The sequence below is a fragment of the Pinus tabuliformis genome, chromosome 6 (assembly GCF_031772625.1).
Source record: "Pinus tabuliformis cultivar Carrire ecotype Pingquan chromosome 6, CPIR1, whole genome shotgun sequence".
Classification (NCBI taxonomy): Eukaryota; Viridiplantae; Streptophyta; class Pinopsida; order Pinales; family Pinaceae; genus Pinus; species Pinus tabuliformis.
This window is the reverse complement of record NC_142292.1, coordinates 1,232,986,121-1,233,009,709: the sequence shown is the minus strand read 5'-3', so window position 1 is coordinate 1,233,009,709 and position 23,589 is coordinate 1,232,986,121. Positions and strand designations below refer to the sequence as shown.

At 40.9% G+C, this 23,589-nt stretch overlaps 2 protein-coding genes across 4 annotated transcripts in view; one reads left to right on the top strand and one right to left on the bottom strand.

The window, feature by feature from the left end:
* Positions 1–8,809: 8,809 nt before the first annotated feature.
* LOC149263146 (uncharacterized) lies at positions 8,810–9,817 on the bottom strand. Its single transcript, XM_089386568.1, has one exon. It carries the CDS (start codon positions 9,815–9,817, stop codon positions 8,810–8,812), a length of 1,008 nt encoding a protein of 335 aa, XP_089242694.1.
* Positions 9,818–15,709: 5,892 nt separating this feature from the next.
* The window catches only part of AGD5 (ARF-GAP domain 5), a 70,662-nt gene continuing 62,782 nt past the window's right edge, over positions 15,710–23,589 (top strand). Inside the window, exons 1-3 of one of the 3 annotated variants that reach the window (XR_016259225.1) lie at positions 15,710–15,994; positions 17,562–17,620; positions 18,628–18,718. Coding sequence is in view for 2 of the 3 variants with exons in the window: in XM_089425817.1 (XP_089281943.1) it covers positions 15,938–15,994; positions 17,562–17,620; positions 18,628–18,718 (207 nt within the window). In the remaining variant the exon portion in view is untranslated. The remainder of the gene's footprint in view (positions 15,995–17,561; positions 17,621–18,627; positions 18,719–23,589) is intronic. The other 2 variants (XM_089425817.1, XM_089425823.1) reach the window with 2 other exon arrangements.

Genomic DNA, 23,589 nt, shown 5'->3' with positions numbered 1-23,589 from the left:
TCAGATGAGTGAACATTCAGCAGAATTCTGCTTGAGGCAGAGAGATAAGAATCCTCCTCTGTGATGCCATCAAACATGTCTTTGACAAAAACTAAAAGTTCTCCTGAACTCGGCCTGAACAGCCATACCAAAATATAGTCAAATCAGTCTCAGAGTATCTGGGTCTCCTTTTTTAAAGGAAAACAACCCTTTGAGTATGCATAATAACAAGTATGTCTCTCGTGCTTCTTCATATTGAAAAGAGATGAACAGAAAAAGGAAAGGACACAAGCTTTCATGTGCTGCCAGTACCAAATAAAAGTCCATTTGTACCTGGAGCATTTACAGACATATTCAAAAAAAAATATTATGTGTAAGGGGGGAGATCCGACACACGGATCTGGTCCTGAAACTGCTCTGTTATCCTCCACGAACCCAAAACCTGTTGTAAACCTGCTTTAGAATACCTGTCTGCCTCTTCATTTTTGTCCCTGTAAATATGTTCAATGGAGAAAACATTAAAATAAAACTTTAGATTTTGAATTTCTTCTAACAGTGGCATCAACATATAATTCCGGCATCTATATTTCCCATTGACCCAGTTTACAACATTTAAAGAGTCTCCAAAAATCTGAACTGTGAGGATATTTCTATGAATGAGCCAGCAAAGGAGAAGTTTTAAGGCTGATAATTCTGCAAAATTGTTTGTGCCCATCCCAAGACCCACTGAGGCTTTTAGCGAGTGTAAGGGGCTTAGATGAATAATAATTCCGGCTCCAGTGGAGTTGTTTTGGGCTGCCCCGTCAAAGAAAGCCCAGGGGATGCCTTCTCTGATAAGGATTTCCTTCCGCTGGTTCAAGGTTGAAGGACCTTCCGGCTCAGGAATGCTGGCAAGAATGGCTGAACTTTGTATTGCAATTACTTCCGCTGGAGTGGCTTTATCTTTAAAGATGCTTCGATTCCGGGCAATCCAAATGCCCCAGCAAAGTATAGGAGGGAGGTTCCTCAGGTTCTTCTCAGGGTAGTGGGTCCACCAGTATTCCCAAGCAGAAGAGAGATCTTCCCCTTCCCATCTTACGTTAATGTTCAATAGCTTTTTTGTTTCATCCCAGACTTGTCTTGTAAAGGAGCAGGCCAAAAATAAGTGAGGGATGGATTCAGAGGCTGCAAAACATAATGGGCATCTACTCGGTCCCTGCTTGAAGCGAGCTTGAAGAATTTCCCAAGAAGGAATCTTGTTTTTTAAGGCACACCAGAGAAAGATTCTGGCTTTTTTGGGGCACTTCAGTTTAAACAAAAGCTTTGCCCACCAAGCAGGAGGATCCCATCCCTTTCTCTTCATCAGGAAGTTATAACCAGCCTTTGGGGAGTAGTGACCTGACTCAGCATGAGCCCAAACCAGGGAGTCTGGTTTGTCCTTTAATCTGACATTTGATCGTTTGAGTTCCTGAATGAAAACCCGCCACTCGATTCTCCAAATGGGATCAATGCCCAGGTCCTCTTCTGATTTCCATGCCTGTCCCCAGATGGAAGATAGCTCCATGTTTGCTATCTGATTTAAACTTTTGATTCCTTTTGCATCTAGATGAGCGAGAAGACCAGGTGATAAGGCAAAAAGGTCGTTGCACCCTACCCACGGATCCTTGCCAATCCGCAGATTTTCTCCATTCCCCACCTGCCATGCTAAACCTTGTTCAATTATTTTAAAAGCCTCTGTAGTGGCCTTCCAAATAACAGAGCAATTTCTACCTTTTTTGTTTGGACTCCTAATCCAGTCTTCAAGCGGAACTGGATCAATATATTTTCTTTTGACAACTCTAGTCCAAAGGTTCTCCGCATTTATAATTCGCCATCCTGATTTTGCTGCCAAAGATTGACTGAAATCAACGAGATGCTTAACTCCCCAACCTCCCCACTCCTTTGGTCTAGCAATCTTATCCCAAGCTACCCAGGGAAGCACTGAGTCCTCCTTAGATCCAGACCACAGAAATCTGCTACATATCTGCTTGATTTTATGAAGGATCCCTTTGGGAATCCAAGTCAGAGCAGCCCAAAAAACCGGAATGGCCTGAAGAACAGAATTTACCAGAGTCAGTCTTCCAGCCCTTGATAACCACTTGAAGCTCCAATGGGATATCCTTTGTTCAATTTTTGCCACCAACCAATTCCAATCCTGCTTTCGGTATGAAGACGGTTTTAGCCAAAACCCAAGATACTTGAAAGGCCGTTCCATATTGCAGATTTCAAAAGGCAAGTAGGATGTGATCAAAGTCTCCTCTTGCCTGTTGAAGCCTTCCATGATTAAATGAGACTTCCTGGGATTGATTTGAAGCCCTGTAGCTTTCAGAAACAGATCAAGAATGTCTTTAAGCTCTTTTATTTCATTTATATTCCCATTTGTGAATAACAATATATCATCAACAAATAGGAGATGAGTTATGAAAAGATTTACAGCAACTTCCAAACCTGTGATCAAACCTGATCTCTTGGCTTTTGAAATCAATCTACTGAGTCCTTCAGCAGCCAGGAGGAAGAGTAAAGGAGAAAGAGGGCATCCTTGTCTCAAACCTCGTTGGCTTTTGAAAAATTGGGAGGCAGCCCCATTTATCAAAACAGCAAAACTTACATTTGAAATGCACCCCATGATCCAATTTATAAACTCCACCTTAAAACCAAGGTGAGTCAATAAAAGTCTGAGATACGACCAGCTGATCCTGTCATAGGCTTTGGAAAGATCAATTTTTAGCACCGCCCCTTTCTTTTTTTCTTGTCTGATACTGTGGATGGTTTCCTGGGCCACCCCTATAGCTTCATGAATTTGCCGACCATCCAGGAAGCCAAATTGTTCGCTGGAAATACATACAGATAGAATAGGTTTCAGGCGAACCGCAATGATTTTTGCTATAATCTTGTATATGGTATTGCAAAGAGAAATAGGTCTGAAATCTTCAAAAGATTCCGGGTCCTCTTTTTTCGGGATGAGGGCAATGAAAGTTGAATTAAAAGGGCCATAGATTTCTCCTTTCTTCCTTGACTCCTCCACAACTTCTGTAAGCTCTTCACCAATAAATTCAAAAAAGTGAGAAAACAGCTCTATGGTCCAGCCATCTGGTCCCGGGCTTTTGTCTTTTGGCATTGATTTTATAATACATTCTACTTCCTCCTTATTCACTTCCCTAAAGAGATTTTCGGCTTCCTCCCCCTCCACGAACCGAGGGAAAGCTTGGGTTGTTCTGATAATTTCAGCTAATGAGATCCCCCCAGGGTCAGCAAAAAGGGATTGAAAGTGGTTCTTTCCCAGGGTAGATATAGCCTCAAAAGAAGAAAACTCCCTTCCTTCAGGGTCCTTCAACTTCCATATAGTATTTTCACTTTTCCGGCCCTTTGCATAATTATGGAAAAATTTTGTATTTTCATCCCCCGCTTTCAACCAAATAGCCCTACTTTTCAACCTCCACTCCTCTTCTCTGTCCAGCAGAATCTTTGCTCTACTCTTTTCTAAAGCCAGGATTCTTTCTTTCGACTCCTGGGTTACATAAGCATCAGCTTCAGGATCTTCTAACACACTTAGGGCCTCGTCAATTTTGACCAGCTCCTCGTTTTGTTTTCTCCTTCTGGCTGAGGCCCATTCAATGGTTGCTCTCTTAAGCCTTTTTAAATTCTCCATAAAGTGAGCTCCTTTGTTTTCCGGAGGATTAGGGCCCGGATGCCTCCAGGTATTCCTGAAAAGCTGATGAAAAGACTCCTCCTGAAGCCAAGTGGCATTGAATTTGAAAGGTGAAGCCGGCTTTGGAGGGGGCTTTGAGAATTCAAGGAATATGGGAAAATGGTCCGAATTTCCCCCTTCACCCACCCATTGTCTGAACAGAGGAATATATGAAGCCCACGATTCATTGATGAGAAAGCGGTCCAATCTCTTTGCAATTCTCTCCTCTCCCGTTATTCTGTTTCTCCAAGTCGGTTTAGCCTTTATGATATTTACATCAATCAGATTATGAGTCTGAAGAGCTTTTGAGAAAAAATCTGACAAAGGGTCTTCCCTCGCAGAGGGCCCCCAAGCTTCCGCGATCCCCAAAGAGAAATTTAAATCTCCCCCTATTATCAGATTTTTGTTTTTTAACAGTTCTTTTGAAAGAAAGTCATTCCAAAAAGTGACCCTACCCTGACAGGGTCCATACACATTGATAAACAGAAAAGGTTGATCAAACTCAGGTGAAAGGATCTCCATACCTAGAACATGGGGTAGACCCCAGAAATTTAAAACCTTAAATCTTCCTTCCTTAAAACCAATAGCAAGACCGCCAGAGTGACCAGAAGCATCTAGTGCTGTGAATACCCAACCCGGAAAAAAAGAGCGAAGGATGGATTCGACTTCAGCACTTTTGCCCAGAGTTTCCTGGAGGAAGACTAAATCCGGGTTATGACGAGAGATTAAATCTTTCAGAGCTAGTTTTTTGGGTTTACTAGCTAAACCCCTACAATTCCAATAAAGACAGATCATTTGATAACCGTCTCAGGGGTTTTAGCTGCTCTAAGCGCCCCAGGAATCGACATTTGTTTTCCATCAGCCACATCAAATTTTGCCTTAACTTGGGCTTTAGATAAGAGAGATTTCCGCCCTCTACCTTTCTTTAAGAGATCCTTAGACGTCTCAGTACTAAGACCACCCACTGTTTCCAGGACATCATGAGAGCAAGCAGGTCTCTTATTGTGAGATCTGAGGTTGTAGTGACGGACAGGAGAAGAACTACCCATATCCTGACTCATCTTAGGGATATCCTCACAGTTCAGGTTTAAAGAAGGAATAGCTTCTGAAAGGGATTCAATGTTTTGCAGAGTATCATCATAGTTTGAAGCCATAGGGAAATCCGAAGATATACCACCGATAAATGATTCGGAATTTAAAGAGAAATTGAGTGGAGAAGACTGCATACCTGTTGGAACGTCCTCAGGAGGGACGGCCGGAACTTCCAAGGTATTTTCCTTGAGGGACTGGTCATCTGCATCACGAGCCGGAATCCCTTCCTCCCGCAACACGCCCTCTTCCGACTGGGGAGCATGTTCTTCTTTCTGATGTTCTGCTTCTGTGTTGTTCGCCTCCACCGGTTCCTCGGTTTTCCCCAGAAAACCCTCCCATTCCTCTTCTTTACTCTTCGTCTTCCTTCTTCTTTTTCCCAATGGGCAGTCCCTTGCCAAATGCCCGTACTCATGACAACGGTGGCATCTGAAGGGAAGGAGTTCATAATCCAAGGTCTGCTTGTAAACATAATCCTTATACTGCAACGTGACCGATTCTGCAAGTCCTTCCTTCGGATTAAGCCTTACAAGAATCCTCGCCACTGCTCTTTCAAAAGTATGAAGGAAGGATCTATCAACATCCAGATAAGTGCCCAAATGGTTTCCAATAGACATAAAGACTGAATCCACCCATAAGAAAGGAGGTAAATTTGGAGCCCTAACCCATACGGGGATTTCGTCTACCTTCTCCTTTGAAGCATCGAACAGAGGAGACCATCTTTTAAAGAAGACAGGCCGATTCCCGAACGCCCAGTTTCTCCCTTCGACCCATTCCATTGCTTCCTTGCTGCGAATTTTACCATGAATCAACCCTTTACCAACATGGCGGTCCTGAAAGAATTTGCTGGGGTCTCCAGCCACTGACTCTCTGCCCACTGCTTTAAGAATTTACCAGATACATACCTCCCTCTCGCTCTACCCACGAGGGTACACTCTGCCACTTCCAGAGCATCCTCAACCTGGACGTCCATGCCTAGAACCAAGTTTGTGACCCGCTTTTTTTTCCACGGTTTGGCCTTCTTCCTTTTTTCCCCTACCTTTTCTGATTCCGGCTCTGATTCTCTGCCTCCTGAGTCAGGGCTCGTATTTCCTGCATCTCTTTGATGGCCGCTTCCATCTTCCGCGTCTTTCTGAAACTCATTGCCGGAAGGGGTTTCAATCAATCCTTCCACCGGACTCCCCGCTTCTCCTGCTGCCGAAAAACCGCCTGCCTCCGCCTTTCCAGAATCAAGAGGGTTAGCAAATACCCCCGGATTCGATGTCTTTCTGAAACCTGCTAAAGCCCCCTCCGCCCTTGAAATACTCTGCAAGGATTCCTTTGAAAAAAGGGGTCTATTTACAGCCGGATGGCTGTTCCTATCACCCAATTCTTTCCCAGCACACTGAACACCCCCCACAGACCTCCACACCCCTTTATTTTGGGAAAAATTGATAATATCCTCAAGGCCACCCGACGAAACGAAAATTTTTGAAGGGGAAAAGGACTTACTATCTGGTGAGGCAGTATTCTTGTCTTTCAGCGAACCTGACCTTGCATGAGGGTTTGCTTCCTCCGAAACCCTGCCTCCATTTTCGAAGCCGCTTGCGAGCTCCAAACTCTCGTCCAGTAACCCTTTAGCAGTATTTGAGCGCCACGAACCTCCACCCGAGAACAATGCGGACGCATGGCTGACAGAATGCCCAAAAAACTCGTCGATATTTTTCTCTGTGACCTCCTTTCCCCAGACCGAGAGAATATCTTCCGGAGCTGGGTCAAGTTCAACCGTTTCGCTTTGTTTAACCATGGTAAAACAGCCCCGTAAAACCCTGACACCGCCTCTCAACCGCTACCCGGAGAAAAACTGCAGAAACCGCCTGTGCTTTGACCTCTCCAAAAGAAACAGAAAAGGAAATACCGCCTAACGGGTTTCCACCACAAAGAAAAACGCTAAGGACAAGTCCCAAACAACCGCAACCCGAAACCCGTTCTCCAGTATCAAAAACCGTTTGCAGTCTTTTTCCCAGCTGTCACCCTCTCCGTTTGTCCGCCTAGATCGCCCTCGGTGTATCCGCCAGCTACTACAACGCCCCGTACCGACGAGGCCTTCCCTGCGCCACCTGCATCACCTAGGCCTATGGCCTAGGGTTCCCGGATCGAACCCTACTCCGTGCATCCTCCCGTCTTCTTAATATATTGTATATTATTTCAATTTATTTTATTTTGAAATATATATATTAAATTTGGATATTAAATAAAAATATATTATATTAAAATTGGATATTATAAATTATTAGTATATTTGCTAGATCTAAGACTTTTGTGATCCTTAATGTTGATATCAGTCTTTCGCATTAATCACATCGTTAGGATTTGGTCGACGTTTCGAACCAGCTAATGTGGTTCAGAGGAAACACATTAGCTGGTTCGAAACGTCGACCAAATCCTAACGATGTGATTAATGTGAAAGACTGATATCAATATCAGTATACCTATTAATTATAAAATTCATTATAGATATATAATTATATTTAATACTATAATGGTATAATATTAAGGTACATAATATAATATCTTTAAGAATATAATATTCTTATTATTCTTATTTATTGACTATATTAGTCTTAATATTAACTTTAACTATATTTATTTATTGACTATATTAATCTTTCTTTTTTTAAACTGAAACGGGTGTAAGATTTTATTTATTTGAATGAGAGAGATGGGGTCTTTGCTGAGGCAGCCCCGTTTACAAAGAAAGCAGCCAACATATTCTGCTTGTGAGTTACAGACTTTTTAGGGAATCTGGTAGAAGTTTTCATCATTGATAAACAATTGTCCTTTCATGAGCGGGCATCCTTTGTTCGCCAATTGATCTGCTTCGCCATTCAGGTTTCTAAGGATGTGATAGAATTTATAGGAGGTGAAGTCTTGGAGGATTATTTTCAATCTTCCCAGCAGTTTATTGAGGCTTGCATTGTTGAAAAGATCTTCAACATTTAATTTTTTGATAAGGATCTCTGAATCACCGAAAACTTGGAGGTCTTTAACTCCCTTTTCTCTTGCTATTTGACAAGCTTTGAGGAGTCCATAGATCTCTGCCTGATTATTGGATTTCTGGCCTAGTCCCCAATAGAAGCTGTCTCTTGAGGTGCCATCCGAAGAGTAAATGACCCCACCAGCACCAGCGTTCCCAGGATTTCCTTTGGAGGCTCCGTCAAAAAAGATGGTGGTGAGTTTTTTGGATTTCCACCAATTTGTGAAACTTTCCTCAGTTTCTCTTATTCTCCACTTCGGATTAACTGTTTGAGGGGCGAGATGAAGCTTACGAGGAGAAGGCTCAAGTGGGCGAAGCCATCTCCTTTCTTCAGGAAGGAGCAGTGGATCTTCTTTATGAAACTATTGTTGGGTTGCTTCCAAGAGTAATGCTTTAGCTTTGGCTGCAACTTGTAGAGGAGTGTATCTATTTCCATTGAAAATTTGATCATTACGAGCCAACCATATCTGCCAACAAACGAATTTTGGAATTGCTGTCCAAATTTTTTTCCAAAAAGATTTGGTGGGGATGCTGTGGGGGTAGATATTATTCCAGGAGGCAAACAGTTCCGCTACTGTATTCTGGGGGAAGGCTGGAATCTGCAGGTCCAAAAGAGCATGCTCCCATACTTCCTTGGCAAATTTGCACTCAAGGAATAAGTGTTGGGTTGTTTCAGAGTAGCTTTTGCATAACTCGCACCTATGAGGTCCTGCAATATTCCTTTTCTCTAGATTGTCTCCAGTGAGTAGTTTGTTGTGCACCAGTGTCCAGAAGAAGAAGTTCACTTTGGGAAGGGCTAGGTTGTCCCAAACTGACTTCCAGAAGGCCGGTGCGTGACTGTTGTTCCTTGAACTCTGGAGTGCTTTATATCCTGCTGCTGTGGTATATGTTCCAGTCGTTCCCCAAGCCCAGCTGTCTCTTGTGTGGCGATGTTCAGGAGAGGATCCTTCCAGCAAATCAATAAGACAGTTTTTTTGTGGTATTAGCCAATCAGGGATACCATTGAGATCCCAACCGACCTATTCACCTCTGCTATCCCAATTCGAAATATCATAGAGTCTGGTTTTTCCTGCGCGCAACAACCACTCTCTAACATCCACTATATCTTCATTTTCTTCCAATGGGTCGTTCCCCATTATTCTATCATGCCACATATTGATTTGTTTGCCGTTTCCAGGCACTCTGTACAGGTTTTGGTTAAAGAATTTGCTGCTTTTACAGCAAAGCTTCCATACCTGCGTGCTATTAGCAGAGGAATCGAATTGCACACTTTTGTATGTAGAATTTCGGGCGTATTTGGACATCAACGTGATGTTGGTCTGATGATTGGGTTCATGGACCATTTTCCAGAGTAGTTTCCCACCCATAGCCAGATTTACAAGGGAGGGATCTCGGATTTGAAGACCCCCCTCTGCTGTCGGCCGTCTGACCAGTTCCCAGCTTACTAAGTGCATTTTGTTTTCATTCCCTCTCCCGCCTTGCCATAAGAAATCCCTTAACAGTTTTGAAATCTGCTCCGTGACATTCCTGGGGGCCAGCAAGAAGGCGGCTTGATAGATTGGGAGCGCAGATAGCTGGGTCTTAATTAGGATAGTTTTTCCTCCTTTGGTTAGCCAATAGCCTCCCATCGCTTCTATCTTTGATTTAATTTTGCATATTATCTCTGTCCAGAGCGTTCTCCTGTTGGCACCATTGATAATTGGAAGGCCAAGATATTTAATTCGATCCCAGTTGGCATGACCTCTAAATCCCAGAACTGCCGCGATGCTGTTGGTCTCTTGTTGACCTGTGTTCCAACTATAAATTTCGCTCTTTCTTTCGTTGATGAGAGCACCTGTGACCCTGCAATAGCTTTTCAAGACTGAATCAAAGCCTTTGGCGATTCTGGGGGACGCACCTCCGAGGAGAAGTGAGTCATCAGCAAAGAGAGCATGGTTCAGGGGTACTGCATCTGAGGAGGATTTGAGACCAGGGAGAGTGCCAAGAATTCTTTCAGCTGTGAGTTTTATGCTGAGGGTATCTGCCATTAAAATGTACAGGAAAGGGGAAAGGGGTCATCCCTGCCTGATGCCTCTCCAGGCTTGGAAGAACTTGGAGGGGCAGCCATTGACCAGGGGGGCGATCCAGGGGTTATTTATGCAAGCATTAATACGCTGAACAAAATGAGGCGAGAAACCAAAGGTGAGAAGTACCTTAATGAGAAAAGATCGATTGACTCTATCAAATGCATTTGCCATGTCTAATTTAATCAACATACCTTTCTCATTTCGCTTCATGCTGGTTTGGATTGTCTCCTGGACTTGGATGACATTGTCGAGAATGTGTCTACCCTTAACGAAGCCACCTTGAGGACTAGAGATCAGCTTCTTGAGCAAGGGCTTGATCCTGCTTGCTAACAATTTTGCCAGAATTTTATAGGATGCATTACACAAAGATATGGTTCTGAATCTGGAGAATGTTTCTGGATTAGATTCTTTGGGGATTAGTGCTAGATACGTAGAGTTGATTCCTCCACCGATCTTAGCTTTTCTCATGAAGCCCTTTATCATTTTTTGGAGGTCTCTTTTGATTATGTTCCAACAAACTTTGTAGAAGTGTATCGTAAATCCGTCTGGGCCCGGTGCCTTATCTGATTCCATGGACCATATAATTTTTATAATTTCCTCCTCTGTTACTTCTCTAGTGAGGGCAGCGTTTTCTTCTGGACTGATTAGATGAGGGATATTGGAGAGGAATTCTGCTATTTCCCCCTCGGTAGCCTGTGCTCCATCACTAAAAAGATTTTTAAAATGGTTGTCTGCAGCAGCTTTGACTTGGGTAAAGCCTTTGCTGACATGGCCCTCTGTTGTCCTTATTTCATAGATGTGATTCATGTTCAGCCGAGCTCTATATTGTCTGTGGAAGAAGGAGGTGTTTCGATTGCCTGCCTTTAACCACAGACTCCTGGATTTGATTCGCCAGTATTCTTCTTCTTTTTTGAATAATCGATATGTAGCATCTTGAGCCTTAATTTCTTGTTCCAAGAGTTCAGCTGTGATCTCTTTGCTCTCCAATTCCGTTTGTAAAGTCTCCGATGTGTATACTGCCTCTTTCCTTGTGCTGATTGGAGTAGGGACTGGTTTCCTTATCCACTCCTTCAGCGCTTGTTTTGTGACTTTTAGTTTTTGTTCCCAAACAAAGCTTGGGGACCCTAAGAATGACTTGGCCCAGGCTTCTTTAACAGTTTCAAAAAGTCCTTCTCTCTCAATCCATAAAGGGCTGAAGCGGAATGGTAGAGGACCTAGATCTTCTTCATCTTCAAGAAGCAGCTGGATCGGCTTGTGGTCAGAAGCTAACTTGGGTAAAATTTTTGTTTTGATTATCTTTTTATCCATAATCTGGGAACCTTGTACCAAAAATCGGTCCAATCAAGCAGAGATATGTTTTGTCCTAGATCTGTTGTTGGACCAGGTATAAAGACCGTGAATGGGCTTGAAGTCTAATAGGTCCCATTGCTGCACTAGCTCTTCCACAAAGGCCAACATAAGGTCTCTGTTGTTGGAGCCGCCCCTGTTCTCTTTTGATTTTAGTACTATATTGAGGTCACCTGCTAGAATTATGTTGCTTGGGGTATGCTTGTCTAAAAATGTTGAGAGAGAGGTCCAGCATTGTCTTTTTTCAGTATAAGTAACAGGAACATAAAGATTAAATAGCGAGAAAGACAACTTACTTGCACATTGTGTTAGCTCCGTGAATATCCAGTGCTGAGTTTCATGAGATTTTTTGAGTAAAAAAGAGTCTTCTGACTAGAGGGTTGCCAGCCCTCCGGAGGAGCCCCTTGAGTTTACTGCTTTGCCTGCACTTTTCTTCCACTTTGACTTGCTGATGTCTAGAAGCGCTCGGGCTTCTATCTTCGTCTCTTAGAGCATGAGAATATCTGTGGGTTCTATTTTTAGGAGATCCATGACTGCTTCAGCTTTGGAGGCATTCCCCAATCCTCTACAGTTCCAAGAGACGAGCTTCATGCTTTACTTGAGAGGGGGACTAGGGCCTCCCTTTGAAGGCCTTGGTCTGGTGTTTCTTCCAATGGACATTTCTATGGTGCCCTGGCTGCCTTGGACTTTGAGTCTCTCAGCTTCCTCTTCCCTTATTTCTTTGCGGGATTTCCTTCCTGCTCTTCTAGAGGGGCGTTCAAAGGCTTCATCCTCTGCAGAACCCGCACTATCTACTGGTTTTTTTCTTGTTACTTCTGCATAAGATGGATTAGAGGGGCTACCTTGCAATGCCTCAGCCTGTGTAGCTTCTCCCCCTTCTTGGTTTAATGGTGGATCTTTTGTATCTGCCTTTTTTTCCTGTGTCGTGCCTGCTATGGCGGTATGATCCTTTTCAGTGTCGTTCAGGGTTGCATCCATTTCTTGATTGTCGATCTGGTCTTTTTCAATGTCATTCGGAGTTGCATCCATTTCTTGGTTGCTCTTGGAGCTGCCTTGATCTCCAGAGTTATGCCCTTTTCCATTTCCTTTTTTTTGATGAGCAGTGTTTCGAACTACCGTCCATTGGTCCTCATTTGTTTTGTCTGTTTGGTCTTCTGCTTTTTTCTTGCAATGTTTCGCAAAATGGTCGTGCTCGTGGCAGTGTCTGCATTTGAAAGGGAGCTGTTCGTAATCCAGTTCCTGGATGTGAGTCCACCCAACGACAGAGAACTTTATTGCTTCAGGCAAACCCTCTTCTAGATCAACCTCTACACAAATTCGGGCGCATGTGTACTGGTCTTTCCTTGCTGCCTGGTCTATGTATTTTCTGAGTGCATTACCAATGATCTGAAAGGTTTTTTGATTCCAATAGTGCATGGGCAGATGGGGGAGTCTCACCCACATCGGGACGGCGGAGGGGACATCCTGAGAGGGGTCAAAGTCCAGAGACCATTTGTTTAAATACAGGCCTTGTGGTCCCATGAAGTAAGGGCCATTTCTGAAGATGAGACTTCTATCTTCCGGGTTCTCAAAGACAAATACGAAGAACCCTTTGCCAACAAAATAGCTCTTGACTCCGTCTTTAATCAGAGGAGACCAGTTTCTTTGGGTCCAGTTCTCGACCGATTTTGGAGAAGGCCAGAGGCCCGTAAACTGGTCTATTAATCCTCTTTCCGCAAGGTTCAGTGCTGCCTTGCATGTTTCTTCTTCAAGAAGGGCAACCGTAGGGATCGATCCAAGTTTCTTGACGAACTTCTGCTGGCTAGCCGTGGGAGGGTGTTTCAAGCTTGCGGCTATTAATGCTTTGAATGCAGAAATCTCTGGAGGTGGGTTGAGAGGAGGGGCAGAGCCCCCGCTAGATTCCATGGGGTCCTCTGCATCCGCGGGGCCGTACTAGCTTGTCCCCAACAACCCAGTCTTTCCAATCTTTCAAATCAGCAGATTTTACCAATATTCCAGTTGCAATGACCTCTGTTTCAACGTGAAGGCCAGTACAGGGAGTCAAAGCTCCTCTCTTGCAGCGAGGGAGGCAGAGGCTGGCTTGCGGCCAGAGGCAGTCGGGGGCTAGGTCTTCAGTCTTCGGCGGCTCGATCGTCTGAGGGGGCAAAAATTAAGAATTGACTATATTAATCTTAATATTAACTTTAACTATATTTGTCAAATAAACTATAAAACCAATAGCTCTAACATAATAATATTTTTATTAATAGTTATTATCCTATTTTAACTATAACATATAAGTAAGATACTAACATTATACTTTAATGTATCTTATTTATTATTTTTTTTTTTCTAAGTAAATCTATTCTATTAATATGAAACAAAATATGATTACAATGAGGCATAGGCCTCAGCAGTACTGAACATCATCTATCAAAAATAACTTGACTGCCCCATCGATGGGGAAACCAGTCCATGAAGGCAAAAAAGAACCCACATATGGGTTATCAGTCTTGAAACAGAAAATATCAAAACATGGCAAAAAAACCTAGGAAAGTTTAATTAGAACAATCATTTCAGAAAAGAACCAGTCAGCAGAAGAGACACCCAGCTGGCATAAGGGTGACATGTGGCTACCACGTGTCATCACTTGAGGTCATCTGGGGCGGGCACCTCTTCGATGAGGCACACATACTGATACCATTCATCTTCCTCCTCCGACACGCCGGTTTGAGGCCCACGAGCCGATTGAGCGCCACCAGAGCTGCCAGCAGCTGCATGCGGCCTTGATGTGTCGACCACTGTACCACCAGGTGTTTGTGTGTCTCCAGATTTTCCTTCCGCAGCATGCTGACCGCCACCTAGTGCCTTTCCATGCAGGGTGACCATCTCCTCGTCCATCGGTTGCTTGCTTGAGTCTCGGTCACTCCTGAGCCTGAGAGCATCCCGTTGTTGCGCCCCAGTGTTTCCTGACGGAGCATCCTATGGATTGTTTTCCTCAGAGAAAACGATGGTGACAGTGGCTGTAATGACAGGTCTGTTCAGGGTGCTGCGGAAGCGAAATTGTGTCGAGTGGGGAGCAGGGTGAGGGGGGAGAGGAAAATTGGCTGTATGGACAACAACGTCTCTTCGGCTAGCACCTTGAAGCTGTGTGCGTCCACGACCACTGCGGGTATCAGGATACCTGCCTGAGAAGGAGCCATAAGGGTTGGGAATGTCAGGGGAAGGAGAGGGGGAGGCAGAGTCAGGGCTAGGCGTCGTAGGAGGGCAGACACTACCACCACGACATCCCCCTCTTCTGCTACGCATTCGGTGATGAATGCGTGCCATGGCAGAATGCAAAGCCGAGCTATCAGTGGGGGAGTTGGCTAAAGGATTGAGCAGAGAATGAGCAAGGGAAGGCTGGGCTGATGTCAAATTGCAGAGCCTGGTTTGGGAGAAGTGATGCCCATTACCAAGGTCTACACAGCTTAACAACCAGCAACGGCTCCCGGTAACAGTGCGAGAACAGGGTTCAGCAGCCTGAGGCGGACATATGCTATGGAGCAGGGGGGGAAGAGCAGCATTATGGCGAGTTGAATCCATTGCTGTGCGCATGATGGGTAAATCTCGGCCAGAGTACCCATTTAATGAAACTTGCAGGCTGCCATGAATTCGTTTCAGGCTGGCATGGGAGGGAATGCAGACGACCATGTGGCCTGTCCTCTCACCACCCATCAGTCTAATCATTATAAATGGCTTGATTATCCCCCACATCTAGGTTATCTTAATTATTATTTTATAATTAAATACTTATACTAATATTACAACTACATGTAAATTAAAATTATTATTAAAATAACCTAATAATTGAAATCATTATTAAATTACAATATTATTATATTTAAACTAAATATCGATTACTAACTACTACTTAACACTTGTTTCCTCTCATCTTTTATATCTATACTAAAAATCTTCTACTCATAATTTTCTACTCACTGCTATGTAACTCTTATTTCCTCTCATCTTTTATATCCATACTCAACTCTTCTACTCATAATTTTCTAAATGTTATAGTTAAACTAATTTTTTATTTTTCATGGTTTTTGTATTAAATAAATAATATGTTTGTAATACCTATTTATCACCGATGATAAAAATATAAAAGCTAACCATTCAAAGATAGCACTCAAAGAAATGCTGGTAACGCGTACCAGTTTAGATGTTAAATGCGAAAAGGTGCAAAGTCTTTAATTCACAATTAAAGTCAACAACTCTAAGCTTAGATTATGCCATTTCATATTTACCTCGTGTTTTATTTATTTAATTTAAAATCATTTACGAGTTTTTTATGCAGTTTGAAATATTTTTCTTATAATGGCATAAGAATATTATTATTATTTTGTTGATTAAAGTGAGTTATTTCAGGTCGTTTTCCTTACCACTAATTCACCATTAAATTTTGATTTTGTTTCTTTAAATGTTTATTAAATTTAAACCCATTTATATGGAAATTTTGTAGTCAAGCAGGTAAAACTGAAAGTAGCAGGTAAAACTGAAAGTAGGATGACATCATCTTAGCGAATGCCACCACAGACAAACACGAACGCGGAATATATGAAAGAAGCCCAACGCTGCTGCTACAGTTGCCTCGCCCTCGACTGTTTTTCTACGAGAAATCCTCCCTTCTTTCCTTCCACATACCGATATTTCTTCCTCTGTTACTCCGGTTTATTGTGTAAATAATATATTCTTCCACATTCTGCGCTGAAAATGGTGTCAAACGACAAGGCCTCCGTCACGAAGGAGCTCAACGATAAGCACAGAAAGGTAAAGCTTCAAGGTCTCATGTTTTTTCTTTGAATAGTTCCGAAAATGTAGTGTGGATTTTGATTTATCTGTAAATGGGCCGAAAGCCCTGGAATTTGCCATCTTATGAAGGATTAATCGGCTGGGTTTCTTAGAAATCAAGTATTTTATTGTCGCCGACCGTAATTTTGAACGGTCTTTGTCGAATTTCGATAATTTAGGCCATAGATCTTCTCTTAGATTCCCGGTCTCGACGATCCTGGGCTCGAATTCTTCTTTTTTGGGAGGATTTCTGTTATCTAGGGCCTGAAATTGTGTTGTTAGGGTTTCTTCTCATTTAGGTTTGTTTCTGTCGATACGCGCACTTCCACGGAGATTGCTTTTGTGCCAAAGTAATCCGAATAATATTTCATTGGAATATTAGGTGGTCGTCATCTTTTTAATTGTTGGTTTTGGGGTATGCATTTCCGCCATGAGTTGTCCCTTTGATCACCCGCGTGATCCGTCTCTCTTATAACTTTCTTTTTGGTTAGTTGGACGAGGATCAATTTAAGTCATAAACTTAATTGCAAGTGCAAGCGTGGTTGGGAAATTGGCAACTTTTGACTGGAAAATTTGTTGGTCAAAATGTTGAGTTTATCGGAACGATTTCATGGAAAAAAATGTGGCTGGAGAGCGGGTTAAGTATACATCTCAGAAGCTGTGCCCTGACAGGATTTTTACACATTTTGGAATCTGATTCCTTTGGACAAAGCATGAAGAATTGTAAAGTTCCATTTTAAAGAAACGCTTCAGGTCATTTTTTTTTCTTTCAATGGAATCAATCAATTTTTTATTACGTATACAAGTATGTTTGTATTTTACCGTGTGGAAAACGAACAAGGTATTTTTTTTTCCTTTATGAAATTTTCTCCATGTTCCATATATCTTATACGTGGTAGCTCTGGGCAGAATTCTTCTGTCATTTCTATTTTAAATGCTATTCAATTCTAGTGAACCATGCATCAAATTTTAAAACACTTGTCTTTCTGTTTCATACGCCGAATACATTTATCAAATTGAAGTTTCTTTTCATAAGTTTGTTGACAGTTTATAGCATATGACAAAGAAATTGAATCCGGACCGATGATATATGCAGTCCAACGCTGTCCATCATGAGTCTAATATATTATTTTGATGTTTTTAAGTACTGTTTCCAACTGTTGTATGCTTCGGTTTTGTCATTAACATATAGGCTAAGGATCTATCACTTTCTGCGCAATCATTTTAACTTTTGTGATTAGTCTGCTGAAATGTTAAGCATTTAACTTCTCCTATGCATTTCTGGTAAAAAAGGAATTTTAATATTTTGTGAAAGTTTTGCAACTGTGATCTACAGTAAGTCTTTTGTGTGGTACATAAGTACATGATTTCAGTAGAAGAATTGATAGAATTCAAGTATTGATGCTTTACAACTGTTATTGCAATTTTTTAACAGAGAATTTTATTTTAGATCAAATGAAAATGAATGAGAATCTGTTTCAGTTTCTAGCCTCAGCAGTTTTGTTAATTTTCCCCTCTTTAAGTGTTCGTTTTGTTCTTTCTGCAGATACTAGAAGGACTTCTAAGGCTACCCGAAAATAGAGAGTGTGCGGATTGCAAAAGCAGGTAGTTCAATGAAGCGTGGATATGTTCGAATTTCAAGATAGTTTCCATCGTTCATAATCAAATGCTATAATTACACTAAGTTTAAGTAATTTTTTGGAGTTAAAAAAAAGTAGTACCTGCTAATGCAAGTGAGCATTATGTGCATAACATCCATTTTATCCTACATCCTCAATTCCAAGTAGTTTCGGGGGCTCCGAGATAAGATTAAGATAATCCCAGAGGGCTAGTTCAGCCAGTTGTTCCCAATGTTGCTGGGCATTTGGCTAATTCTGTGGCAGCAGGTTCCTAGTTTGGATCCCTCTGGGCAAGGCACACTAGTCTACTCTGACATGCCTTTCACAATGGGGAAGCATCCCTTGGGTTTCCCTATGAGGTTTTCCTTGGAAAAAGAGATAAGATCCAATTTTATTAATTTCCAACAAATGATCATGGCAGAAACTTAATGCTGTTTCTCTCATGGTTTTCATTTTTCCAAAATATTATTTTACATTAACGCATCTTTAGACTGTGGTTTATGCGCTTGATTAAACAGATCCCCTAAAATTTGAATACTTTGTTTTATTGGGTTTTTTGACACGTATTGCTGATTGTGCTAAGTGTTAGTTTATACAAGGGGGAACATAATCTAAAATTATATGTGGAAGCTCATGCAATTAGAGTGATTGATATTGCCATATGAAGGGCTTTTATTAATTTTTATATTGTCTACGTTGTAGTTGAAATTTGACGGAGCAAGAATACTCAGACTATATAAATTTTGTGCTTATTCATGTTTCTTTTTGTAAATTATTTTCTGTTTCTAAAGTTTGGGAACACATTATTTTTGTTGTTGTGTTAATTAATCATACAGTTGGTCTAATATCTTTGATGGTAGTTTTGTTTATTGGTGCAGATTATTCGTGTAATTAAGTAATGCTATAGTTTTAACTCCAGGGCTATATGGAAGCAATATCTATGATACCTCAAATTTTCATAAGAAAATACTTGATTTTTATTTTGTTATGCAGAGGACCACGATGGGCAAGTGTGAACTTGGGTATCTTTGTGTGCATTCAATGTTCAGGAATACATCGGAGCCTTGGGGTGCATATTTCGAAGGTTTGGATATTTTAGTCTTTGTCATTCATTTCCCCCTTTTCCATTGCTTCTACCATTTTTTTTATTTTTTTATTTTTTTTATTTTTATATTTCCATATCTTAGGTTTTTCCTTTATTGTTATACATGTTTTGGTTTTCTTTTCTTCTTCTTTTTCCCTTGCTCATTATTGTCAAAGTGCAAGGCCAAAATCATAAGATGCAAATGCAAAGGAATAAAGCAAAACAAGCCATAGCTTGCATTGGTTGGAGACATTTTATAGGAATACGTCTACATTTAAAGGCCTACCATTTGATTCGTGGTATTCGTTATTCTTCCCATCCATTGTTGTTAAGACTTAAGAGTGCTAGGCCAAAATAATAACATGCAAACACAAGTGACAAAGGAATAAAGCAAAACAAGCTATAGCTTGCATTGGTCAGACGTTTTTCATAGGTATGCATCCCACATATAAAGGCATACTATTTGGCTCTTGTAATTCCTTATTTTTCTTCTGTTACATTTATTAATATGACACCACACACATATTACCTAATTTAAGTATTGTCAGATGTGACATGTCACACACACTACCTAATTTAAGTGATGACAATTAGTTCCAAGTTCCAACAGACATTTGTGGTCATAAAGATAAACATACAATTCTCACCAATGTCAAAATAGAACATGTTGATTCTTCTACCAAGCTGATCCTGCTGTGCCAAGATAGCCTGCTTGTATGCTGCACACATTCCCCATTCATGCTGCATGTGCCCTGTATATGCTATTATGCCCTGAACACCATAAACGTTTGTTTGACATCTGTATCTTGTAAGTGATGCCCACGCTTTGTTTTGTTCACACTACTCTACTAAGCTTAACATTTTTGATGTATCCCACAAATATCCATGCTCTGTACGTTGGCACTTTTCTCCTATAAGACAATCAGTCATAATACAGCCAGAATTCAATATATCCCCAGATGGACTGAACTACGACTGTTCCTCCTATGGTTTATAGTATTATACACCATCCTCAGACCATTGTTATCCTTATCATCCTGACACTTTCACTTTATCCTCTTTCTTCTTCATCAACCTCATGAGCAACACAAAACAATGTTGTCATCACCATCACATCTCCTACGTGGGTCATCAAATTTTGCAGCCCCTATGTTTGCTGCTTGTCTTCTGTCAATTTTTTCTCCTACTGATCAATGTCTAGGTTACCTTTCACAGTGCACAGAAAATATTACCTAATGCTTTTTAACTTGCACAGTTACTTTATGTGAATCAATGAATAATATTGATGCCATTTTTTCAGCAAGAATTTGGTCAGTAAACCCCTGTGATAGCCCTATTTTGAAAAGTATGAAAGGCTCCAGATTCACTACAGGACAACCCAACACAATGCTACCGACTTAACCATCCAACATTTGTCCACAAACATCCTTGTATACTACATAAAAAATGCGTTTAACGAGTTTAAGATAAACCTTGATGGTAAAATGCTATCTCTGGTTGTTAAAAATGAAAGAAAATGGGGCACAGGGCCCAAAATTATAACAGTTATTCCTTAAAATATTGATAAGCTCCTTAAAAAAGTACCATATAACTCTTGGTCAATTTTAAGTTCCTCATATACATGTATACACAGTTTAGTACACTTTAAAATACATGTATACATAGTTTAGTACACTTTAAAATAAGCAGTGTTCTACGGGGACACATCCGCCAGGGTAGGAGGCATACACCTCTCGCACCCCATGCACTTGGGATGGGGGACACCTGGGGAAATGTTTTCCCACATCCCCCTTTTGGGGAGATGCGGGGTGGGGAGGGGGGGATCAATCTAGCCCTCAACTAGGCCTCTTGGTCTCTCGGTTTGCTTCTTTCTCTCTCATTTTTTTCTCTCTGTTTTGCTACAACCATTTGATGCAGTCATATAAACACAATAAAATCGTCAAAATTGACTGAAGATCATTTAATAATCAGTCATCCTAATTAGCTGTTCATTAGCGCTATTGTGGCATTAATAATTTGGCACCTTGTGGGTTTGGTAAAGACTGAAGCACTGATTTTCTGAGTTGTTTAAAGCCTGATATACATCATTTTGAGGTCTGATCTGAAAACAATAAATCTGATTTATAGTGTTTAAGCCGTCTTATAATCAAGTAAATATCATTGGAAGTTGAATGCATTGATTTTATAGCTTATCTTGGGCATATTGCATAACTTTTTGACTGCTGATATAAAATTGCAGACCTCTGAAAACAAGGTTGCGGCAGGAATAAAATACATATAAGTCCAAAATTGGCTAATAGGCTCTTGTAATTCATAATCATTTGTGGTTGAATTGATTTGGGCTAAGATTTGGTCATTGGCATCTAGTTCCACTCTTGCATTTATGCACATAAGTGCTCTAATTTAATTGGTAATTTTGATGAAATTTGCTTTAAGTGACATTGTGGATTAATGCTCTAAATTTCTCGCTGCCATTGGATAAGTAGATTCATTATCAAATTGGATATCTCTTGTGGATGCTATTCTAATCATAATTGTGATAAGCAATCTAATTTTCTCTCTTGTGTATCTAATTGGCATAAGTGGTGATTTATTGGTTACTATCTCCAAGATTGCTAATTGTGTTAAGAAGCATAAATCTGGTCTTTGAGCATTTCTCTACTTGTCACGTTTTCGAGCACCATTGAGTTTAAACACTTTCTCTTGTGGTTGAGATTGTCTATTGTTTAAGTATTTCATTGTTCATAATTGAAGATCATTGTAATTAAGTAATTAAGTGATCTCACCTTAAGAGCACTCATTCATCTCTTGCACTTGCGTTCTAGAATTAGTACCTTGCATTAATCAATTTACTTCCAAGCTTAATCTTGGTCGATAGAGACATAGGCCCACCTTTCTCATCTAGCTTGAGGAGTTTAGCACCTCTTTAGTAGTTAACACGGTGACCTTGCAGTCGTCAGAGCCACAATCTTTGCAGTGCCGGGGGCATCGGGTCGTTAGAACTTAAGGGGACGTATCGTTAACCAGGCCCTAGCCTGCTTCCCCTTGGCTTCTCTCTCACAACCTACTCTAGAGAATAGCTTCAAAATAGTTAAGAGAAAGGACACATTTATTAAACAACATTCTACATCTCACCTAGTTTGTAGGACTTGCATCTCATTTAGAATAGTGAAGCATCCTTAAACAACAACTGTTCATCTGGTAACTTGGTAATAATATGTTTTAAGCTAAGTTGCATGAAACGGGGAAACGGGTACGAGTTTCCAAAACGGGAAGCGATACGAAACGCGACCTCCCCAAATTTTGGAAACGGGGAAACGCGAATATATATATATATATATATGTGCAATCATAAAGCATAAATGATACATTATAATTTATTACACTTAAACATTAAGATTTAATTTACATCACATTTACTCATGAATGATCACATAATGAAAATAAAAATATATCCAAAAGCAACCTTTATTATATATCCAAATCTCAAAATCAGCCTTTATTTATATTAATATATGAGGCTGCAAGTACAATAAAGACTATAAGGCTGCAAGAGAGAGATCCAAATCAGGAATTTCTGCATCCACATCCCGTTCTTTAGAATGACCATTGTTGTATTGGGAGTCTCCTCCTACATAGTCGAACGACCTTAGTGCTTTTGATTAAATACACATTTCATACCCTAGTACCCTACATGATCTTGATTATTGGGAGTTTCCCCTGCATAGAGGGCTTGGTTCTCTTGATTAAATACAAGTTCCATACCCTAGTACATGATAAAATCCAATGGAAACATTGCAATCCCTCCAATCTTGAAATCCTGAAAAACAAATAAGTCTGCTGGATTTTGAGTGAGATCTAAAATTCTACTTTCTCCATATGAAATCCAATGAGGGCGAAACCACTCTCAAACATCCTGAGTCATTTCATGGTAATGTTAAAAATTTAAGTAAAAGGATGAAAATGAAAAATAAACGAGAATATCACTTTTACTTTAAGAATTTAACATTACCATGCACTGCATATCCCTCAAACTTCTTGATGAACTGCATATCAACACTAGGGCAAAAACTTTTATAACTTTAGACATGCATCTAGAAGCAACAAGAAGTCACTAACATACCCTAAAAGTAAATTAAAAAACAAATTAAAAACAAAATAAAAAATAAATAAAAAAAAACACAAGTTAATGAGGAAACGTGGGTCGTACGGCCCTGAAACGCGTTTCCGGCCGTATTGGCCACGTTTCCGTTTCGGGAAACGTGGCAGTACGCCCGGAAACACGTTTCACGGCCGTACCAAACGCGTTTCCGCGTTTCGTATTTCCTGCAACATAGGTTTTAAGCAAGTAGCTGAATCCATTCAAGGCACTAGTCTTCATAATAAATCTAATCAAATCACGTAAATTGTTGAATCAACCAAGATGCTAAGCCATTCAGTTGTGTCTCTTGGACTTGTTGGTTGCCAACAAGTCTCCCATCTTGACATTTCATGGGGACTACCCCCCATAACTTGTTGTAGGGAGACATCCAGAACAAAGACGACAGGGATCGGAGTGACAACCCCTGCCCTGAGTCGTTGTCGCATTTGAGATGTACAATTCGGGTGACAACATTTTCTGGCGCCATTGTCAGGGACCAATTTATTTGACCTCGGCGTTACAACACTTATCATCATTCTTTCCAATTTCATCACCTTTTTATCCTCTCATTTATTTCTTCACTAATCTTCTCATCACTTTGTTCACCTTTCTATTTGCACCTTAGCACCTGGACATTTGGGTTAGTTTCCTATTTGGGTGGCGACTCCACTTATTCATTCATTCACAAGAGCTTATACTAGAAAAAATCTTGGTAGCTTGGTTAACCCCG

Coding starts and splice junctions, on each gene's coding strand:
- LOC149263146 (XM_089386568.1), bottom strand. CDS start 9,817: ATGGCAGATACCCTCAGCATAAAACTCACAGCTGAAAGAATTCTTGGC.